Source organism: Nyctibius grandis, chromosome 3 (genome assembly GCF_013368605.1).
Source record: "Nyctibius grandis isolate bNycGra1 chromosome 3, bNycGra1.pri, whole genome shotgun sequence".
Lineage (NCBI taxonomy): Eukaryota > Metazoa > Chordata > Aves > Nyctibiiformes > Nyctibiidae > Nyctibius > Nyctibius grandis.
In genome coordinates, this window is record NC_090660.1 from 57,426,108 (window position 1) to 57,441,862 (window position 15,755).

General features: G+C 40.3%; 1 protein-coding gene across 4 annotated transcripts in view; it reads left to right on the plus strand.

The window, feature by feature from the left end:
• The window catches only part of MYOM1 (myomesin 1), a 74,796-nt gene that overhangs the window by 20,133 nt on the left and 38,908 nt on the right, over window positions 1–15,755 (plus strand). For all 4 annotated transcript variants that reach the window (XM_068395917.1, XM_068395919.1, XM_068395920.1 and 1 more), the window contains 8 exons: window positions 252–409; window positions 5,554–5,646; window positions 6,572–6,660; window positions 6,803–6,865; window positions 8,436–8,600; window positions 9,188–9,349; window positions 12,842–12,983; window positions 14,776–14,975. In XM_068395917.1, coding sequence (XP_068252018.1) covers window positions 252–409; window positions 5,554–5,646; window positions 6,572–6,660; window positions 6,803–6,865; window positions 8,436–8,600; window positions 9,188–9,349; window positions 12,842–12,983; window positions 14,776–14,975 — 1,072 coding nt within the window. The remainder of the gene's footprint in view (window positions 1–251; window positions 410–5,553; window positions 5,647–6,571; window positions 6,661–6,802; window positions 6,866–8,435; window positions 8,601–9,187; window positions 9,350–12,841; window positions 12,984–14,775; window positions 14,976–15,755) is intronic.

Consider the following 15,755-nt stretch of genomic DNA (forward strand, 5'->3'; position numbering starts at 1 on the left):
TTACTTAGAATAGCCTTAAGGGGAAAAAGCCCAGTAAAATCAAATCTAGCTATTTTGGAAGGAGAACTTCTTGAAGATTAAGACTTCGTTTTCTGTGTCCAGGTGAGATAAATACATTAAGTATGTCTATCTGGATTTTTAATTAAAAATTGCATATTTTTTTACTGCTCCTAAGAAAAAATATGCTTTTTCCGTATTAATAGTTTGCACTTATAACTGCTGGAGTTTATAATCAAATGTTTCTTTTCCAGCTAGAAGAGACTCAAGCATTCCACAAAAAGTTGAATCAAGATAAACTTTTACATGCTCCTGAGTTTATTATTGAGCCTCGTTCTCACACTGTCTGGGAAAAGCAAAATGTCAAATTTCATTGTTCTGTGGCTGGCTGGCCAGCACCCCGTGTTACGTGGTAAGTGTGTACCTCTGTCACTGAAAGTCACCACATAACCAATATGTGAAGTCGTCTCAGTGAATGTGGTATTTTTTCAGGAAATATACAAGTTCAATAAAAAAATCAGGTATAGAGGCCTGTCAAACACCTTGCAAGTCACCTTGTACAAAAAGAAAGCAAAATATTAAAAGGCAAAATAATACTTGGTGTAACAACAATATGAATACATAGATTGTTTTTCATAGAGACATGCAATATATTCTTTCTGTCTGCTGATGAAGAAAAAATAGCAGTTTAATTTATTGTCAGTACTAGCCTTAAAATAATGTTTTGCAAATACTTCTGGTTAGTCTACAAATGCCATTAGTGTCCCTGAAGCATTAAAGCATTCTTTGGTTCAGAATGAGCTGCTTAGCTGCTGAGCAGTTATAGTACTGAATCTCCATGAAACTGAAATCTCATGATGCAGGGTGTTCATAGCAGACACATCATAACTATTTGAAGTCAAAGATTGCAGATAGATCCAGGACCATCCAAATCTTCTGAAAGCTTTGGAGTCTATTGGAAACTTTCTATTCACTTCAGTGGTCTTTGGACTAAATCTTATAGAATCATAGAATCATAGAATGGTTTGGGTTGGAAGGGACCTTAAAGATCATCTAGTTCCAACCCCCTGTCACAGGCAGGGACACCTTCCACTAGACCACGTTGCTCAAAGCCTCGTCCAATCTGGCCTTAAACACTGCCAGGGAGGGGGCATTCACAGCTTCTCTGGGCAACCTGTTCCAGCGTCTCACCACCCTCACAGTAAAGAATTTCTTTCTAATATCTGCTTTAAATCTACCCTCTTTCAGTTTAAAACTGTTACCCCTCATCCTATCACCACATGCCCTTGTAAAAAGTCCCTCTCCAGCTTTCCTGTAGGCCCCCTTCAGGTACTGAAGGCTGCTCTAAGATCTCCCAGAGCCTTCTCTTCTCCAGGCTGAACAACCCCAACTCTCTCAGCCTGTCTTCATAGGAGAGGTGCTCCAGCCCTCTCATCATCATCGTGGCCCTACCCTGGGCTCGCTCCAACAGCTCCATGTCCTTCTTATGTTGGGGACTGCAGGGCTGGATGCAGTACTCCAGGTGAGGTCTCACGAGAGCGGAGTAGAGGGGCAGAATCACCTCCCTCGACCTGCTGGCCATGCTGCTTTTGATGCAGCCCAGGATACGATTGGCCTTCTGGGCTGCAAGTGCACATTGCCAGCTCATGTCCAGCTTCTCGTCAACCATCACCCCCAAGTCCTTCTCCTCAGGGCTGCTCTCAATCCATTCTCTGCCCAGACTGTATTTGTGCTTGGGATTGCCCTGACCCACATGCAGGACCTTGCACTTGGCCTTGTTGAACTTCATGTGGTTTGCACAGGCCCAGCTCTCAAGCCTGTCAAGGTCCCTCTGGATGGCATCCCTTCCCTCCAGCGTGTCGACCACACCACACAGCTTGGTGTCATCGGCAAGCTTGCCAAGGGCACACTCAATCCCACTGTCCATGTCGCCGGCAAAGATGCTAAACAGGACCAGTCCCAATACCGACCCCTGAGGAACGCCACTCGTCACTGGTCTCCACTTGGACATCGAGCTGTTGACCGTAACTCTTTGAGTGAGACCATCCAGCCAATTCTTTATCCACCGAGTGGTCCATCCGTCAAGTCCATGTCTCTCCAATTTAGAGGCAAGGATATCATGAGGGACAGTGTCAAATGCTTTGCTGTAAGAACTCCAAAATATACTCTTAGTCATAGCTGAAGGTCTAATTTGACTCTTGGGTTAAAGTTTACCCTGACTGGAATTTAATTTGACTTAATTAACAGTGACTTGTGAAGCTTTACTCTCTCACCATCTATTGAGCTGATCTTTCTTATCTGTTTCATGCTGCACAGATACCATCAAGTTGTTAAGCTAATAGGTAAAACCTTTTTTCCAAACATAAAATGAGATTTGATGCTCATTATTTAATTTAAAATATACTTCCAGAATGTGTATGTAAAATGTATGAACGTGTTTATAAAATGAACAAAGAATATGCCTCTGTTCAGCATTAAGCATCAATTAGGAATAAGTCCTATGGAGATTCCATTTGTGGAGAGAACAGAAAACATCTACTATATCATGATGTTAAGTAATACTCATATTTTGCAATTTACTGCTTGAATTTCTTAATGGACTCTGTGTTTATTTAGGTCTTAAAAACCTTAATTTCAGGGTTTGATAAAAAGTGTTACTAAGAAGTACATTAATAGACCAGAAGCTGATGGCCCATGAAGTCACTTGGTCTCTCTCCTTAGACAATGACAAGCGATAGCCAGGCTCTGCACGGACACATTTTTCCCGTCGTGTAAGGGTGGCGAGTGCCCTGTTTTGACATTCCTCCTAGAGAGGATTCCAGACAAACCCTTCAGTCTCAGCAGGACATACAGAAAGGTCAGCTGCCTTCATGGCTGCAATCCAGCTCTGTAACCTGAATCCTAACCAAGAATGTGAGAGCTGGGCCATTCACTTTGAGATTCACCTTATCTCAAAAATCTGACATGGTTAAAACAAGCCTTCAGCTGTCTGCCTTTGCTCTCACTGTGAACCACTCTTTCATCTAAGTGCTAAGTGTGGATGGTGGAAATTAATACATCATTTTACCATACATCTGAATTCTTAAGGGATTTCGGCTCGCCACAGGTTACTAGTGGAAAAAAGAGTTCACAGCCACTTCAGCAGGTGTCTTTGCTCTGAGATACAGAACAGTGCTGACCTGGATCTGTCAGCTCACATTCAGCATTTCTAACAAAATGTCAGTCGTGTATTCCAGACAGTCATTCTTTGTATAAGCAATTGAGAGCTTTTCAGTCTGTGCATGATAAATTATAAAGCTTCATGAACTTTCTCTAAAGAAAACCTTACTGTGTGATGCAGCAGTTCTGACTCCTTTGGGAAAAGCATATGGAAAACTCAGGGCATTTGAAACCAGTAGCAGAAAGCATAAACTATCAGTGCATAATGACAGTGGGAGATTGCAGTCCAACATTAGCTAATGACTTGGCTGTTCTGGAATTTGCATTTCCAGAAATAACAAGTGGTCCTTCTAACCCACAAGCCCTATTCTTTCCATAGATGAATATAAATAAGCAAAAATGGAATCAATTATTTTTTACAAACCTGATGATAATGAACACAAGAAAAGTGAAAGTCTTCTCACTGCTGCTTAACTCAGCTTGCTTCTGCACAGCACTGCATGCTACTGAATGCCCTTGCTGCCAACAGGACCCAAGGGTCACCCAACCCTTTGGAGAAAAGTTAAAGAGATTACGGAGTCAAGTCCCCTTTCACAGAATTTCATATTCCCTGGAAAATATTAGGAACTGATGGCATTATTCTATTTTCTAAACTATTTGACACACTACATGGAATATAAAGATGCCCAGATGTTCCCAGGCAGATCAGTCTGAGGGGTCACCATTGCACTAATGAGGTGAAGAGTGGTGGCAAATGGATTTACTGTTAGTGGACCCATGTATTATTCTTTGCTGTAAATCAGGATAATGGAGTAGGAGACCTGTAATGAGGTCAAGCATCTCTGCAACTGTTTGAAGTCTGGAATAGAGGCTGTTGCCCTGCATTGAGTCTCTTTTCATAGACATCTTGCTGAGAGGAAGATCAGGACGAAAAGCTTTAGGGTTTATGATTCTCGTTCACTTTGGCACTTGGAAAAATCCCAGTGTATTACTGTGCCCAAATATCTGAAGCCAGGGAAATATTCTTTATTCCACACCACTGGAATTGTTGAAAGGCAATTTTTCAGATTTATTGCAGATATAGTTGCATCTTGAGACATATCAAACTAACAATATTCTTGGTAAAATAGCTTATTACTGACTTGTTTGGTGAAGTGGGGCATGCCACTGACAGCAGAGCAGTTCCTTTTCCTGATTGAAAATCATGAGAGAAACTGTCCTCTGAAATCCAAAATGAAGAAGCAAAGCTCTTTGGCTGGCTATCTGTTATGACTTATGAAGAGAAAAGTTTATTTAAGCTACATCAAAGTAAGAAATTAAGGTACTTTTATCTATCATCATTTATATTTCCACTTCCCTTCTATACCACCTTATGGAGCACAGGGAAAGCTATGCTAAAGCAGGACATTATCTTAGGGAACATTCTTTCTTTATAGACCTCATATCAATCCCAAATGTATTGAACACAATTCAGTGTTTAATTTTATTACACTCCTATTACCAGTTTGTTCCTTATAAATAGTGTTCACTTAAGACAGGATTCACTCAAACATTTACTTGGTTACGCCATGTATTGTCCAGAATGAGTGACTTTTTATGCAACTATTGGTGAGGAAGAATCTACCGTGAACCACTGAACTCTCTCTCTGTGAGTCTCAAGCTGTTTATATAAATTCTGAAAATAGCAGTGCCAGCTCACTATTGAGCAGTACTGGTTCATTCCTTCAAATTACTTACAGGGAATTTTGAACAGTAAACTTTTCTTACCTGAAGATACACCTGTACCAGAAAACACTCATAGTGTATACTTGTAAAAACAGAGAAGTTTTTGGTAGTGCAGCTTTTGCCAGATCTCTCACTGCAATGCACTTTACCATCAAGACAATTTTTTTTACCAATCTAACCCTATGGGCATTGGGGCTTCTGCCAACCTAGCTATGCAGGTAAAAAAAAGTTAATTTTCTACCTGAAATTTTTGTGAATATGCAGGTTTTGAAAGTAGATGAAATATGCAAAGCAAACAAAATGTGTACAATACCTAGTAGGTAAGGATGCTACAGAATTTTCATTGCAATTCACAAAACTCTTGAGATGTTGCTCATGTGACTCCTTGATTCCTTTACAAGCAGAAACCTGAAATTCATGGTAGTTTTCACTGTGTTCAATACTATTTTCTCCTTTCAATTAGAAAATAAAATTCGCCTGGGGCAAGTCAAAGAGAAAGAGAGAGAGGTTAAACTTCTCTTAATAATGTCTTTCCAGGAAAATAGACTACAGTTTATTGAGGAGGAACAGGAAGAAACTGATGTTTTATTTCAAACACCAAGCCCTTGACCTTTTAAAGTATATAATTATGCACTTCCATTTGTGACATACTGTTTCTTTGCTTTTCCATAGGTATAAAAACAATGTGCCCATCGATGTACAGACTCACCCTGGCAAGTATATCATTGAAAGTCGATATGGGCTGCACTCACTGGAGATCAGCACGTAAGGGAATATGAGATAATTTAACAAATAACTTAAGCTGAAATATTGCTAGAGATTGAGACCTGCAAAATGTGACATATCTCTTGGGGATGTAAGACATATCAGGTTTGTACAGCTGAGGTGAATGCTGTCTACTAAACGTTGAAGCAGTTCTGGTTTTCCTCATTAGAGGATATACAATTTACCCGAGTAATTTATCTGGATTATTATTCTATTTATGTCTGAGTCAGAAACTTGTGGAACATTTGTGATTATTTTTTCCATTTGTCTGCTGCCTGAATACAGTTAAACATGAGAAAAATCTAGTTCAGGGTAAAAATTTTTGAATTAACTATTTTTCAAATATAGCAAAGTTTGTGGTTCTTACTGGAATGAGGAACAGAAACGAGATGTCCTCACTTACAGACAAGAAAGATCTTTAACAGTACTCATCCCCTAAATGGGAAATTTTTGCAGTCACTTTGCATTAAAAAACATTGAAAACATGAGACCTAATCACCTAATTAGACAATCAGCAACAATCTAGATTTGACAATTTAGATACTGGTAGGTGCTCTTTGAAAATATTTTGTGATATCTACCATTTCTACAGTTTCCACGTTAGGCATGTCTCCATAGGAGACAGTAAGTTAGAGATAACTTAGAGATAACTTAGATAAATATTATCAGATAGTTTTTCCTCCTTCCATTGTATTCTCAATGTCAAATCTGCAAGTGATATTTGAAAAGAGACATGTATTCCAAACACTGGGTTTTTAACACTGAGAAAAACTTAATGGCTACAATCAGTCTGGTGTACAGTGTTTCTGTCTTCCAAGCTTTTTCTTGTTTATAGATTTCTGAGGGGTTTGTTTGATCTAAAACATAGGAGAGAGTATGCCAAGGAGTAAACAGATGCCATGCCTAATCATTTGTATCGTTTTAGATGTGATTTTGATGACATTGCTCAGTATCGGGCCTCTGCTATGAATGTTAAAGGAGAAATTTCCGCTTATGCTTCCCTTGTGGTAAAGAGTAGGTTTGCAAAATATTTCCTTCTTTTTTTTTTTTTTTTTTTTTTTTTTTTTTAAGATGCACATTACCAATTTCATTTTTGTGGCTCCAAGAGCCTTCACCTCTTGATGATAATGACTGCAGTTGCTCTTTTTCTGTCTAGGGTACAAAGGAGACATCGATGCAAGTCTTTTGCATACTGGAACTGTTTCCATGCCTCTGGGCCGTAAGTTGCAATATATGTTTGTTTGACACATCCATTTACAGTTGTGACATCATGACAAATGACTAAGCAGAATATTTTGTAACATTATCTAAAAAGGAAGCACGTTGGATTTACAAAGGTATTGAGCTCTACAATGTCACATGGTGTTAGCCTGACCCATAGGGGAAAATGGCATTGCCTTCTGGGTCTGTGGCTATTTGCTTATATAAGAAACATCCTTTTAACATTGCCTTTGGCTACGGAATAAAATCTGTCAAAGAGAGAGACACTTCATCTCTTGCAATATGTAAACCAAGGTTGGGAAAAAAGCTCGGGGGTGCATATGCATAAGAAAAGCAGTTGACTTAATTGTTCTTTTCTGCTGCTATGCGATTCCACGCATTGTGAAAATGAGTAGAAAAGATCAAATTGCCAGAATCCAATTTGAATATTTTGGATATATCAAGGTAAAAATTGGAGTTTGTTTTACCTGAAACACTCACATTTTGAAGTGATTAGCAGTATTGCATAGACAGATACTTCCATGATGAGCAATGTTAGGACAATCCACCCACATATGCAATATGTGTGAAGTGCCCTGCAGCTCCTGTGCATGGAAGGCTTGACAGATGAGACTTACGGACATTTACTTTATTGTAGCAGCACAAATAGAATCAGGGATATGCTGTAAAGGCATACTAGATGCCATTTATATACTGAAGCTCTGAAATAATAGAAACAAGACTATGCACCACATTACAAAATGCAAGGCCACGAGTTTCCAATATAATTTGGGATTTAATACTTGGTATTGGAAGATGACAACCTGCATCTATTCGTTGATCACAGGAAGACTGTGAGCTACCAGTGTAGGGCAGTTGCAGAAAAGGAAAATGTGACCCCAGGTTTTATCATCCAAGCTGTTTTCAGAAGAAATATGGAAGCCACTGTGCCATGTACGTGCAGCACAAGTGTAAGGCACTTAGGATATTCTGTCTGGAATACTACATAACTTGGGTCACACAACATCAGAAAAGGGAAATTCAGGACCGAGTACAGAAACAGGCTACTTGAATGCCTGGGGGAATAGGGAGCCCCCCCAGAAGGCTTATTTAGCTTACAAAAATGAAGGTTGAGTGGACATGTAACCACCCTGAGATGGAGCAAGGAGTTAAAACAGGGAAAGAAAAGAGCCATATAAGCTAAAGATCAGCTTGACGTGAACAAATCATTAATCATAAATAGAAGCCTGTTTAAGTTATAAAACAAACCTTATGATAAAATGCTGGATCTGAAATTTTGGAAATTCTGGAATGAAATTCTGCAGGAGCTTCTCCCTCATAAAATGAACTAGCTGTAAGAACTGGAGTTGTATGAATAGAGAAATAGTTGATTCTCTGTGATAGTAAGGGCTTGGATTATTTGACACTGCAATTACCTCTGAATATGATCACTGAATATATATTGTCTCTATTTATATCTTAAACTTTACCTGAGCTTGTATTCATAATCATTGGGTACTTTTGCTTACTACTCTTGTCACAAAAAGGAAAGAAAAGTAAACAGACAGATTTTTTTTTCCCTTATACAGTTGGCGTTACCCCTCATGGCTATGCTTCCAGGTTTGAAATCAGCTTTGTTGACAAGTTTGATGTAGCCTTTGGGAGAGAAGGCGAGACAATGAGTCTGGGCTGCACAGTTGTCATCAGTCCTGATATCAAGCGCTTCAAACCAGATATCGAATGGTACAGAAATGGTGAGAATGTTTGACAAGAAGAAATATAAACTTCTTTCATGTAAATCTTTACTTATTTCGGCGTATGTGAACATTATGATTTGGTCATCACTTTCTCCAATTTCTAAACAGTAATATTTTCTCTTTTTCAATTAAAAAGTTTTTCAAAATCTAGCATTTTGAAATGGAACCACAGTTAGAAAACAGAGAAAGCACTGTGACAATGTCTTCTAGGGATTTTTTCTTTCTTAAAAAACCCTTTTAAATTAGAAGCATTTCAATCAGCTCCAACATCTATGTGGCCCATCTACATGGCCCACACAGCTTTTACTATTTATTTATATGCCAACACATTTCTTAAGTAGTTGCACAAATGTGTTGTGCAACAGCTGATAAAAATCTGTTGCTCTCTGAAGTTACACTTGGAAAATGAAGACAAAATTGGCATGAGAGCAGAATCAGCTGTAATTTATGATTGTCTTTGAAGACTGAAAGTTACATAATAAAAATGGTCTCCTGTGTATTTCCAATCTATCTATTCTTCATATTCAGAATCTATTCCTCAGTAGATCCAACTAGTTCTCATCATGAAATTCTCTAATTTCTAGGTGTTCTTATTACACCATCCAAATGGGTCCAGATGAACTGGAGTGGGGAGCGAGCTTCATTAACACTGACTCATGCAAACAAGGAAGATGAAGGTCTTTATACTCTGCGAGTGGTGATGGGAGACTACTATGAAGAGTACAGTAGTTATGTCTTTGTTCGAGGTAGGATATTGTCTTGTGAACGAAACTCACTAGAGAAATGAGCAAAATGCTGGCAAAATCAGTCTCAGCCATTTTAGGTCCTTTTCTTCCAATAAAAAAAGAATAATTATTTTCTATTAATAGATTCTAGCAATATAGCTTCCAGTTGTTGTCTTTGGAAAAACTGGATGCATCCCTCAAGCTTTGGTGTCATGTGCTAGAAGACTTTTAAACCACATTGGCATTCTGAGGAGGAAATTTAGGGTATTGATGTAACTTCACTACTCTTTCTCAATTTCAGCCTGTGAAGAGTACTGAACATAAGTCATAAATAGGAAAAATCTACATAACAACTTAAAAATGTATTTTTGTAGCCATCTCCCTGCTAACTAAACTGAACTGTTTTGATCAACATTTTATGTACTATTTGAGGGATTCTCTCTAATGCACAATGCAGGAAAAAGTACAGTGGAAGGTGTACACCTGGGGAAGAATAACCTCATGCACCAGTATAGGCTGGGGGCTGACTGCCAGGAAAGCCACTTTTCAGAAAAGACCCTGGGGGACACCAAGGTGAACATAAGCCAGCAATGTGCCCTGTCGCAAAGAAGGACAGTGACATCCTGGGCTGCATTAGGAGGAGTGTTGCCAGCAGGCTGAGGAAGTGATCCTTACCCTCTATTCAGCACTGGTGAGACTCATCTGGAGTGCTGGGTCCAGTCTTGTGCTCCCCAGTATGAAAGAGACATGGACTCACTAGAGCGAGTATAGCGAAGGGCTGTGAAGGAGTTCAAGTGCTTGGAGTATCTCTCATATGAGGAAAGGCTGAGAGAGGTGGAGCTGTTCAGCTTGGAAAAGAGGGGGCTTAGGGGGAGTTTATCCACATGTATAAATACCTGATGGAAGGGAGTAAAGAAGATAGAGCCTGGCTCCTTGCAGTGGTGCCCAGTGCCTGGGCAAGAGGCAATGGACACAAATTAAAATACAGAAAAGCTGATTTAAACATAAGAAAACATCTTTTTTACTGCAGGGGTGGTTGAACACTGGAACAGGTTACCCAGACAGGCTGTGGAGTCTCCATCCTTGGAGATATACAAAACCTGATTTGACATGGTCCTGGGCAACTAGCTCTAGCTGACCCTGCTTTGAGCTGGGGGTTGGACTAGGCGTTCTCTGGAGTTCTCTGCCAATCTCAACCATTCTGTAATTCTCTAAAGTAAAGAAGCAAAGTGTAGAATTAAAGTGTAATTTCTCTGGGTGTTGTTTGCTCATACCATGAAAAACTTCCTTGAATTTCTATTAGAGAAATCTTTCTTTAAAAGGAGCCATGGCTATCAGGTTGCATGCTGATTCTATATCTGTCCCAGCTGCTAAAAGCAGCTGAAGCATGAAATGCTAATGCAAAAGGCTCTGGAAATTCTTGGCTCTGAGACCATGCCCAGAATGGCACTGAGTTGCCAAGTCCAGCAGAGCAGTGTGAGATAACAGCCTGCTGAGAAAATATGACTGAAGCAGGTGTTTTCATCACCTGAAGAAAGAGTCTACTGAAATGAGCATCTGTGACAAGGATTAGGATTTGTTTTTCTTGCTTTGTTTTAAATTGTGCTGCCATAGAAACAAATGGTCACCCTTGTTCCTGTTACATCTTCTAGCAATGCAGGTATGACCTGACTGCAAGCCCACTGCCCCTTTCACAAGAGGTAATTACTAGCCAATCAGTGTGTTTGCCAAATTCTAATTAGATTAATTATATTCTACATTCCTACTTAAATGGTCCCCACAGTTTTAGTTGGCTAGTATATTCCTCGCTGCTCCTCCTAAATTGCAGGCAAATTTGCTATAAATGGCTAGCTATAATATTTAAGCACAAGCAGTTGTTTTTCTGTCATGTAGAAATCCCTGTGTATCGACAGAATTGAGCAATGCACTAGCTAGGCACGTAATGTTAGGTCTTTAGATGGGCTTTGAGAGCATGTGTGACTTCTGCCATGGCTACAGGTCAGCACTTGTCAGCAAGCCATCAGGGATGAAATCCTAGCCTCCCTGAGGCTGATCAGCAATGTTGTTTGTCCCAGTTATTCCCCAGTCTGTCTTGGAAAGAAACTATGGTGTCTCATGTTAGTCAAGCAGTAAATATGGGCAATTAAAACCTTTTGTATGGAGATCACTGAAGACGTATTGTTATTACTCTTAATGTCCTTATTACTTTGTTATGTTAACTGGATTGCTTACTCTGTACATTATCATTTTTAAAAGTGCATTGAGCTAGCTGTAATTAGAGCTTAGACTCAGTAACTTTGGCGCAGGTTCAAAAGCTCCATGTGATGCTACTCTGCCTATACGAGAAGACACAGTGTGAAGTGTGGGGTTTTTTTTTTTCTGAAAACTACTGTTCTACTTAATGAAACATGTTAAATGCTCTTATAAGGCGTTTTTTTCTGAAAACCAAAACCATAAAAAATAGGGATTACTGTATATTGTATTGCAAAATCCTGTAATGCCTTGAAACATTAAAACTTTTTAAGAAGTCTGGGCTTTAGATGGAATGTATGGATAATATTTATTAGCAAAATATTTTTTCTTCAGATATATACATCTTTCTTGTCTAAGTCAGGTCTTCTTCTGAAGCAGCAGGCTTGAAAAATGCTACATGTAATTGTACAAATTAATGTTATTCTGCAGAGAAACCATCTCTCTTCTTTGAAAGTCTTTCATACAATCTTCCTGCAAAGGTTATTTTTTCCTACATGAAAATTACCCCATCTCACAAAACAGACTCTGACTGTGTAAACAGTAAAATTCCCCAGTGCCCAGCACTGTGCTCTCTTTTTTAAAGCTTTTGATAAGATATGTCAAGAAGCTGATGCTGGAGTCAAGGCCCTTTGACATCAGCAGTCCCAGATTTGTGATAAACACATAAAAGGAAAAATATGCTCATCCTTATGAAGGTTATATTCCACAATGACAATGCACGTGCAATATAATTAAACTTCAAAAAGTTTTGATATTTTTGCAGTTCATACTAACCAAAAACAAACAATGAAGGACTACATGTGGAGATGAGATTTAAGTCAGTGTTTTATATCCAATGGGTGAATACTTATGATTGATCGAGCTATTGCCTGTCTGTAAGGCATGATATCAGCCTCTTCTCCTAAGCAGAATAGCAGGTAAATATATAGTCTGCCAAATTTTTAGTTCAGCTATGTCTCTGGCAGCTACCTAACCAGAATGCATGTTACTAATTTTATTTAAAATGCCTAGATGAATTACATTTACAGTATGCTGTAACATGTTAAGCATTTGTAAATGTGGCAAAGAGAAAACTAAAACCTGGAGAAACGCTATAAATATTAAAAAAAAACCCCAATATTAAAAAATACAAATACTTTTTGAAGCCAGTAATGGAACTTCTTTTTTTGGCTCTGTAGGGACACAGTTTGGTCCTTAAAGATTAATAATAGTGGAATAACTGTAGTTCACATTTGGAAACGTCTATCTCCATCCTCATAGATGCTGATGCTGAAATCCCCGGAGCCCCTGGTGCACCACTGGATGTGCAGTGCTTAGATGCCAACAAAGATTATGTCATTGTCTCCTGGAAGCAGCCTGCTGTCGATGGAGGAAACCCCATCCTCGGATATTTCATTGACAGGTCAGCAAGCACGCTGGATTGGAGAATTTATATTGCTGCTCGTTCTAACTCAAAAACATAAAAAGCACATTGAAAACCATGAGATAAAATGTTTGTTGCTATTTTCATTCTTGTTGCTGGCCAGAAAAAAAATACTTTTTTTGTTTTAGCTTTTGCTGTGCCTGATCTAACTTTCACAGAAATAATTACATCCTGCTTCATTTAACTATGTACAAAGGATTCTGCGAGACACCGTGCAGCTCAGCCCTTGCTGCTTCCCGTGAGGCTTACGAGGCCTCGGGACTTTGCAGTTTGGTAGCTTACAAGATCGACTCCTTCATCAGGCAGCTGTGGCTCCTTCTGTATCAGTGTTCTCCTGCCACTTTCCAAATAGTTACCACGTACCAGAAAGCAAAATACTATCTCAAAGGGAGCTGGATTTCTTTTACGTGCTGTTGTTTTCCAAACTCTTAGATTTACAAGCTTCATGCAGACCACACTTCTGTGTTTTTCTCTGCAAAAATAAGAATTGGAAATAATTTTTAAAAATATGAAAACTGAATGTGTCACACAGTGGCAGGACTCCTGAACCTCAAGATTTAAGAAATCCAGTCAGTGTCATGAGGATGGAGCCAGGCTCTTCTCAGTGACATCCATTGACAGGACAGGGGGCAACGGGTGCAAGCTGGAACACAGGAGGTTCCACATAAATATGAGGAAAAACTTCTTTACGGCGAGGGTGACCGAACACTGGAACGGGCTGCCCAGAGAGGTTGTGGAGTCTCCTTCTCTGGAGACATTCAAAACCCGCCTGGACACGTTCCTGTGTGATATGATCTAGGTAATCCTGCTCCGGAAGGGGGATTGGACTAGATGATCTTTCGAGGTCCCTTCCAATCCCTAACATTCTGCCCTGAGCGAGACGGTAACAATTCCCAGAAAAGAGATACTTGCGTCTACCAAGAAATCTGGGCAGGCGCCGTAACATTCAGCTCAGCAGATATCTCAGCAGCAATAAAAAGTCTTTCCCAAACTGCTAGTTCGTGTTTCTGCTGACCATCTTGCTGGAGACTGGGAAGCCATCCTCACAGGCTCCTCCTGGCTCCCAAGCAAAGTAGCTGAGGTCTCTCCCTGCTGCTGGTTATCTCTTTGTTCTGCCAGAAACCAGCTTCCTGCTAGGGGTGAGGCTTCACAGCAGTGGGACCAGCACCACCCCGCTGGGTCTTGTCATTGCAGGGGCTGCAGCCACCGCACACAGGCTCCCTTGGCAGCCCCAGCAGTGTTTGAAGCAGGGTCTGGCTGAGTGCCTGACTTTAACCCCATTCACAGCCATCTGTGTGCTGGGCTGGTCACAGAAGTCACAACTGAGGTCTCCATGCCCTATGAAGCCCATAATTTTGCGGGATGTTGAGTGGTGTATTGTGCATGAAAGATGAACTAGTCACCTTCTGGCAACTACAAAAGATACATGTATTTCATGTCCCTTCAAGTATGCTAAAGCTGACACTCCCTAAGCATCCTGGAATGTACTTGGGAGGGTTTAAACAGTGAAGTGAGTTCTGCTCATGTCCATTCCTCAATTCAGGAAAGAAGGGGTGTAGCTGTGAGGGATTTAGTGCATACCTAGCCAGTACTTCAGCCCTGACCCCTTGGTGCAGCTTCTTTGATGTCACCAGTATATAATGCTGCTGAGGAAACTGGTATGGACCAGTCAATGAACACGAACAGATGGTGAAGCTGTAAAAGGGGAGTGGGTGCCCCGAGTTTGCATTTTTCCCTTCCCAGCACTGCTCTTGCTGTTTGTGTTTTTCAGGTGTGAGGTTGGCACCACCCACTGGACCCAGTGCAATGAGACTCCCGTGAAGTTTGCTCGTTTTCCCGTCACTGGTCTAATTGAAGGCCGTTCCTACATTTTCCGAGTCCGAGCTGTGAACAAAGCTGGCGTTAGCCTACCGTCCAGGGTGTCAGAGCCTGTGGCTGCTCTGGATCCTGCTGACAGAGCCAGGCTTAGAAGTAAGATGTGCTTTTTGCAGGTTGCCAGGGAGGTTTAAGAAGCCACAACTCATTTGAAAAAAAAAAAAAGTGTGATTATCTACTCATAAGCCTTCGAAATCCCACTAGAGGGAGCAATGCAAAAATAAAATATTCTTTGGAGACAGCTTTGCCAAGAAGAAATCATCTCAGTGCTCTTTGCACAAAGTGCCCTATCTGCTCAAATGGCTTTGGCTGGCTGTGGTGCTGTGCTCCAAACTTGCAGGAAGGGAGGAAAAGGCACAGGAGAGATAATTGCCCAAAGAGACTTGCTTTTGTTCAGCCAACAAAAAAGCTGAACAGATCCTGTGAATAGTCATCTCTCTCTGTAGCACAGACAAGGCTGGCTGATTCTGTGCTCATGTGATGAGTAAATTCTTGCAGTAACATCAGCACAATATCAGGGTAGCCCAATAGATAACTGATCCCAAGCTCTCTGCTTTGAAGTTAACATTTCACAAGCCAAGGATATTTTTCCTGTGGCCTGGCAATGTCCCAGACATTTTACTTCCAAATCCACCTCTCCACCCATGTGCCAAAATCATATGCCTAAAAAACAATTATTTCTACTTGTTTCTGAAGTTTTACTGTTTAAAATGGTCCAATGTGAAGGGATATTGTATGCAAAGCTATGGGGCTCCCACAGTCCCAGCTTGTATGTCTTACTGTATATAATGCTGCAAGCTACAGACTGCAGTCAGATGATCAAGGTTGCCATTCAAAACAAAAACAAAAGGCTGGAGGAAGGAGGTTTGGCACTCC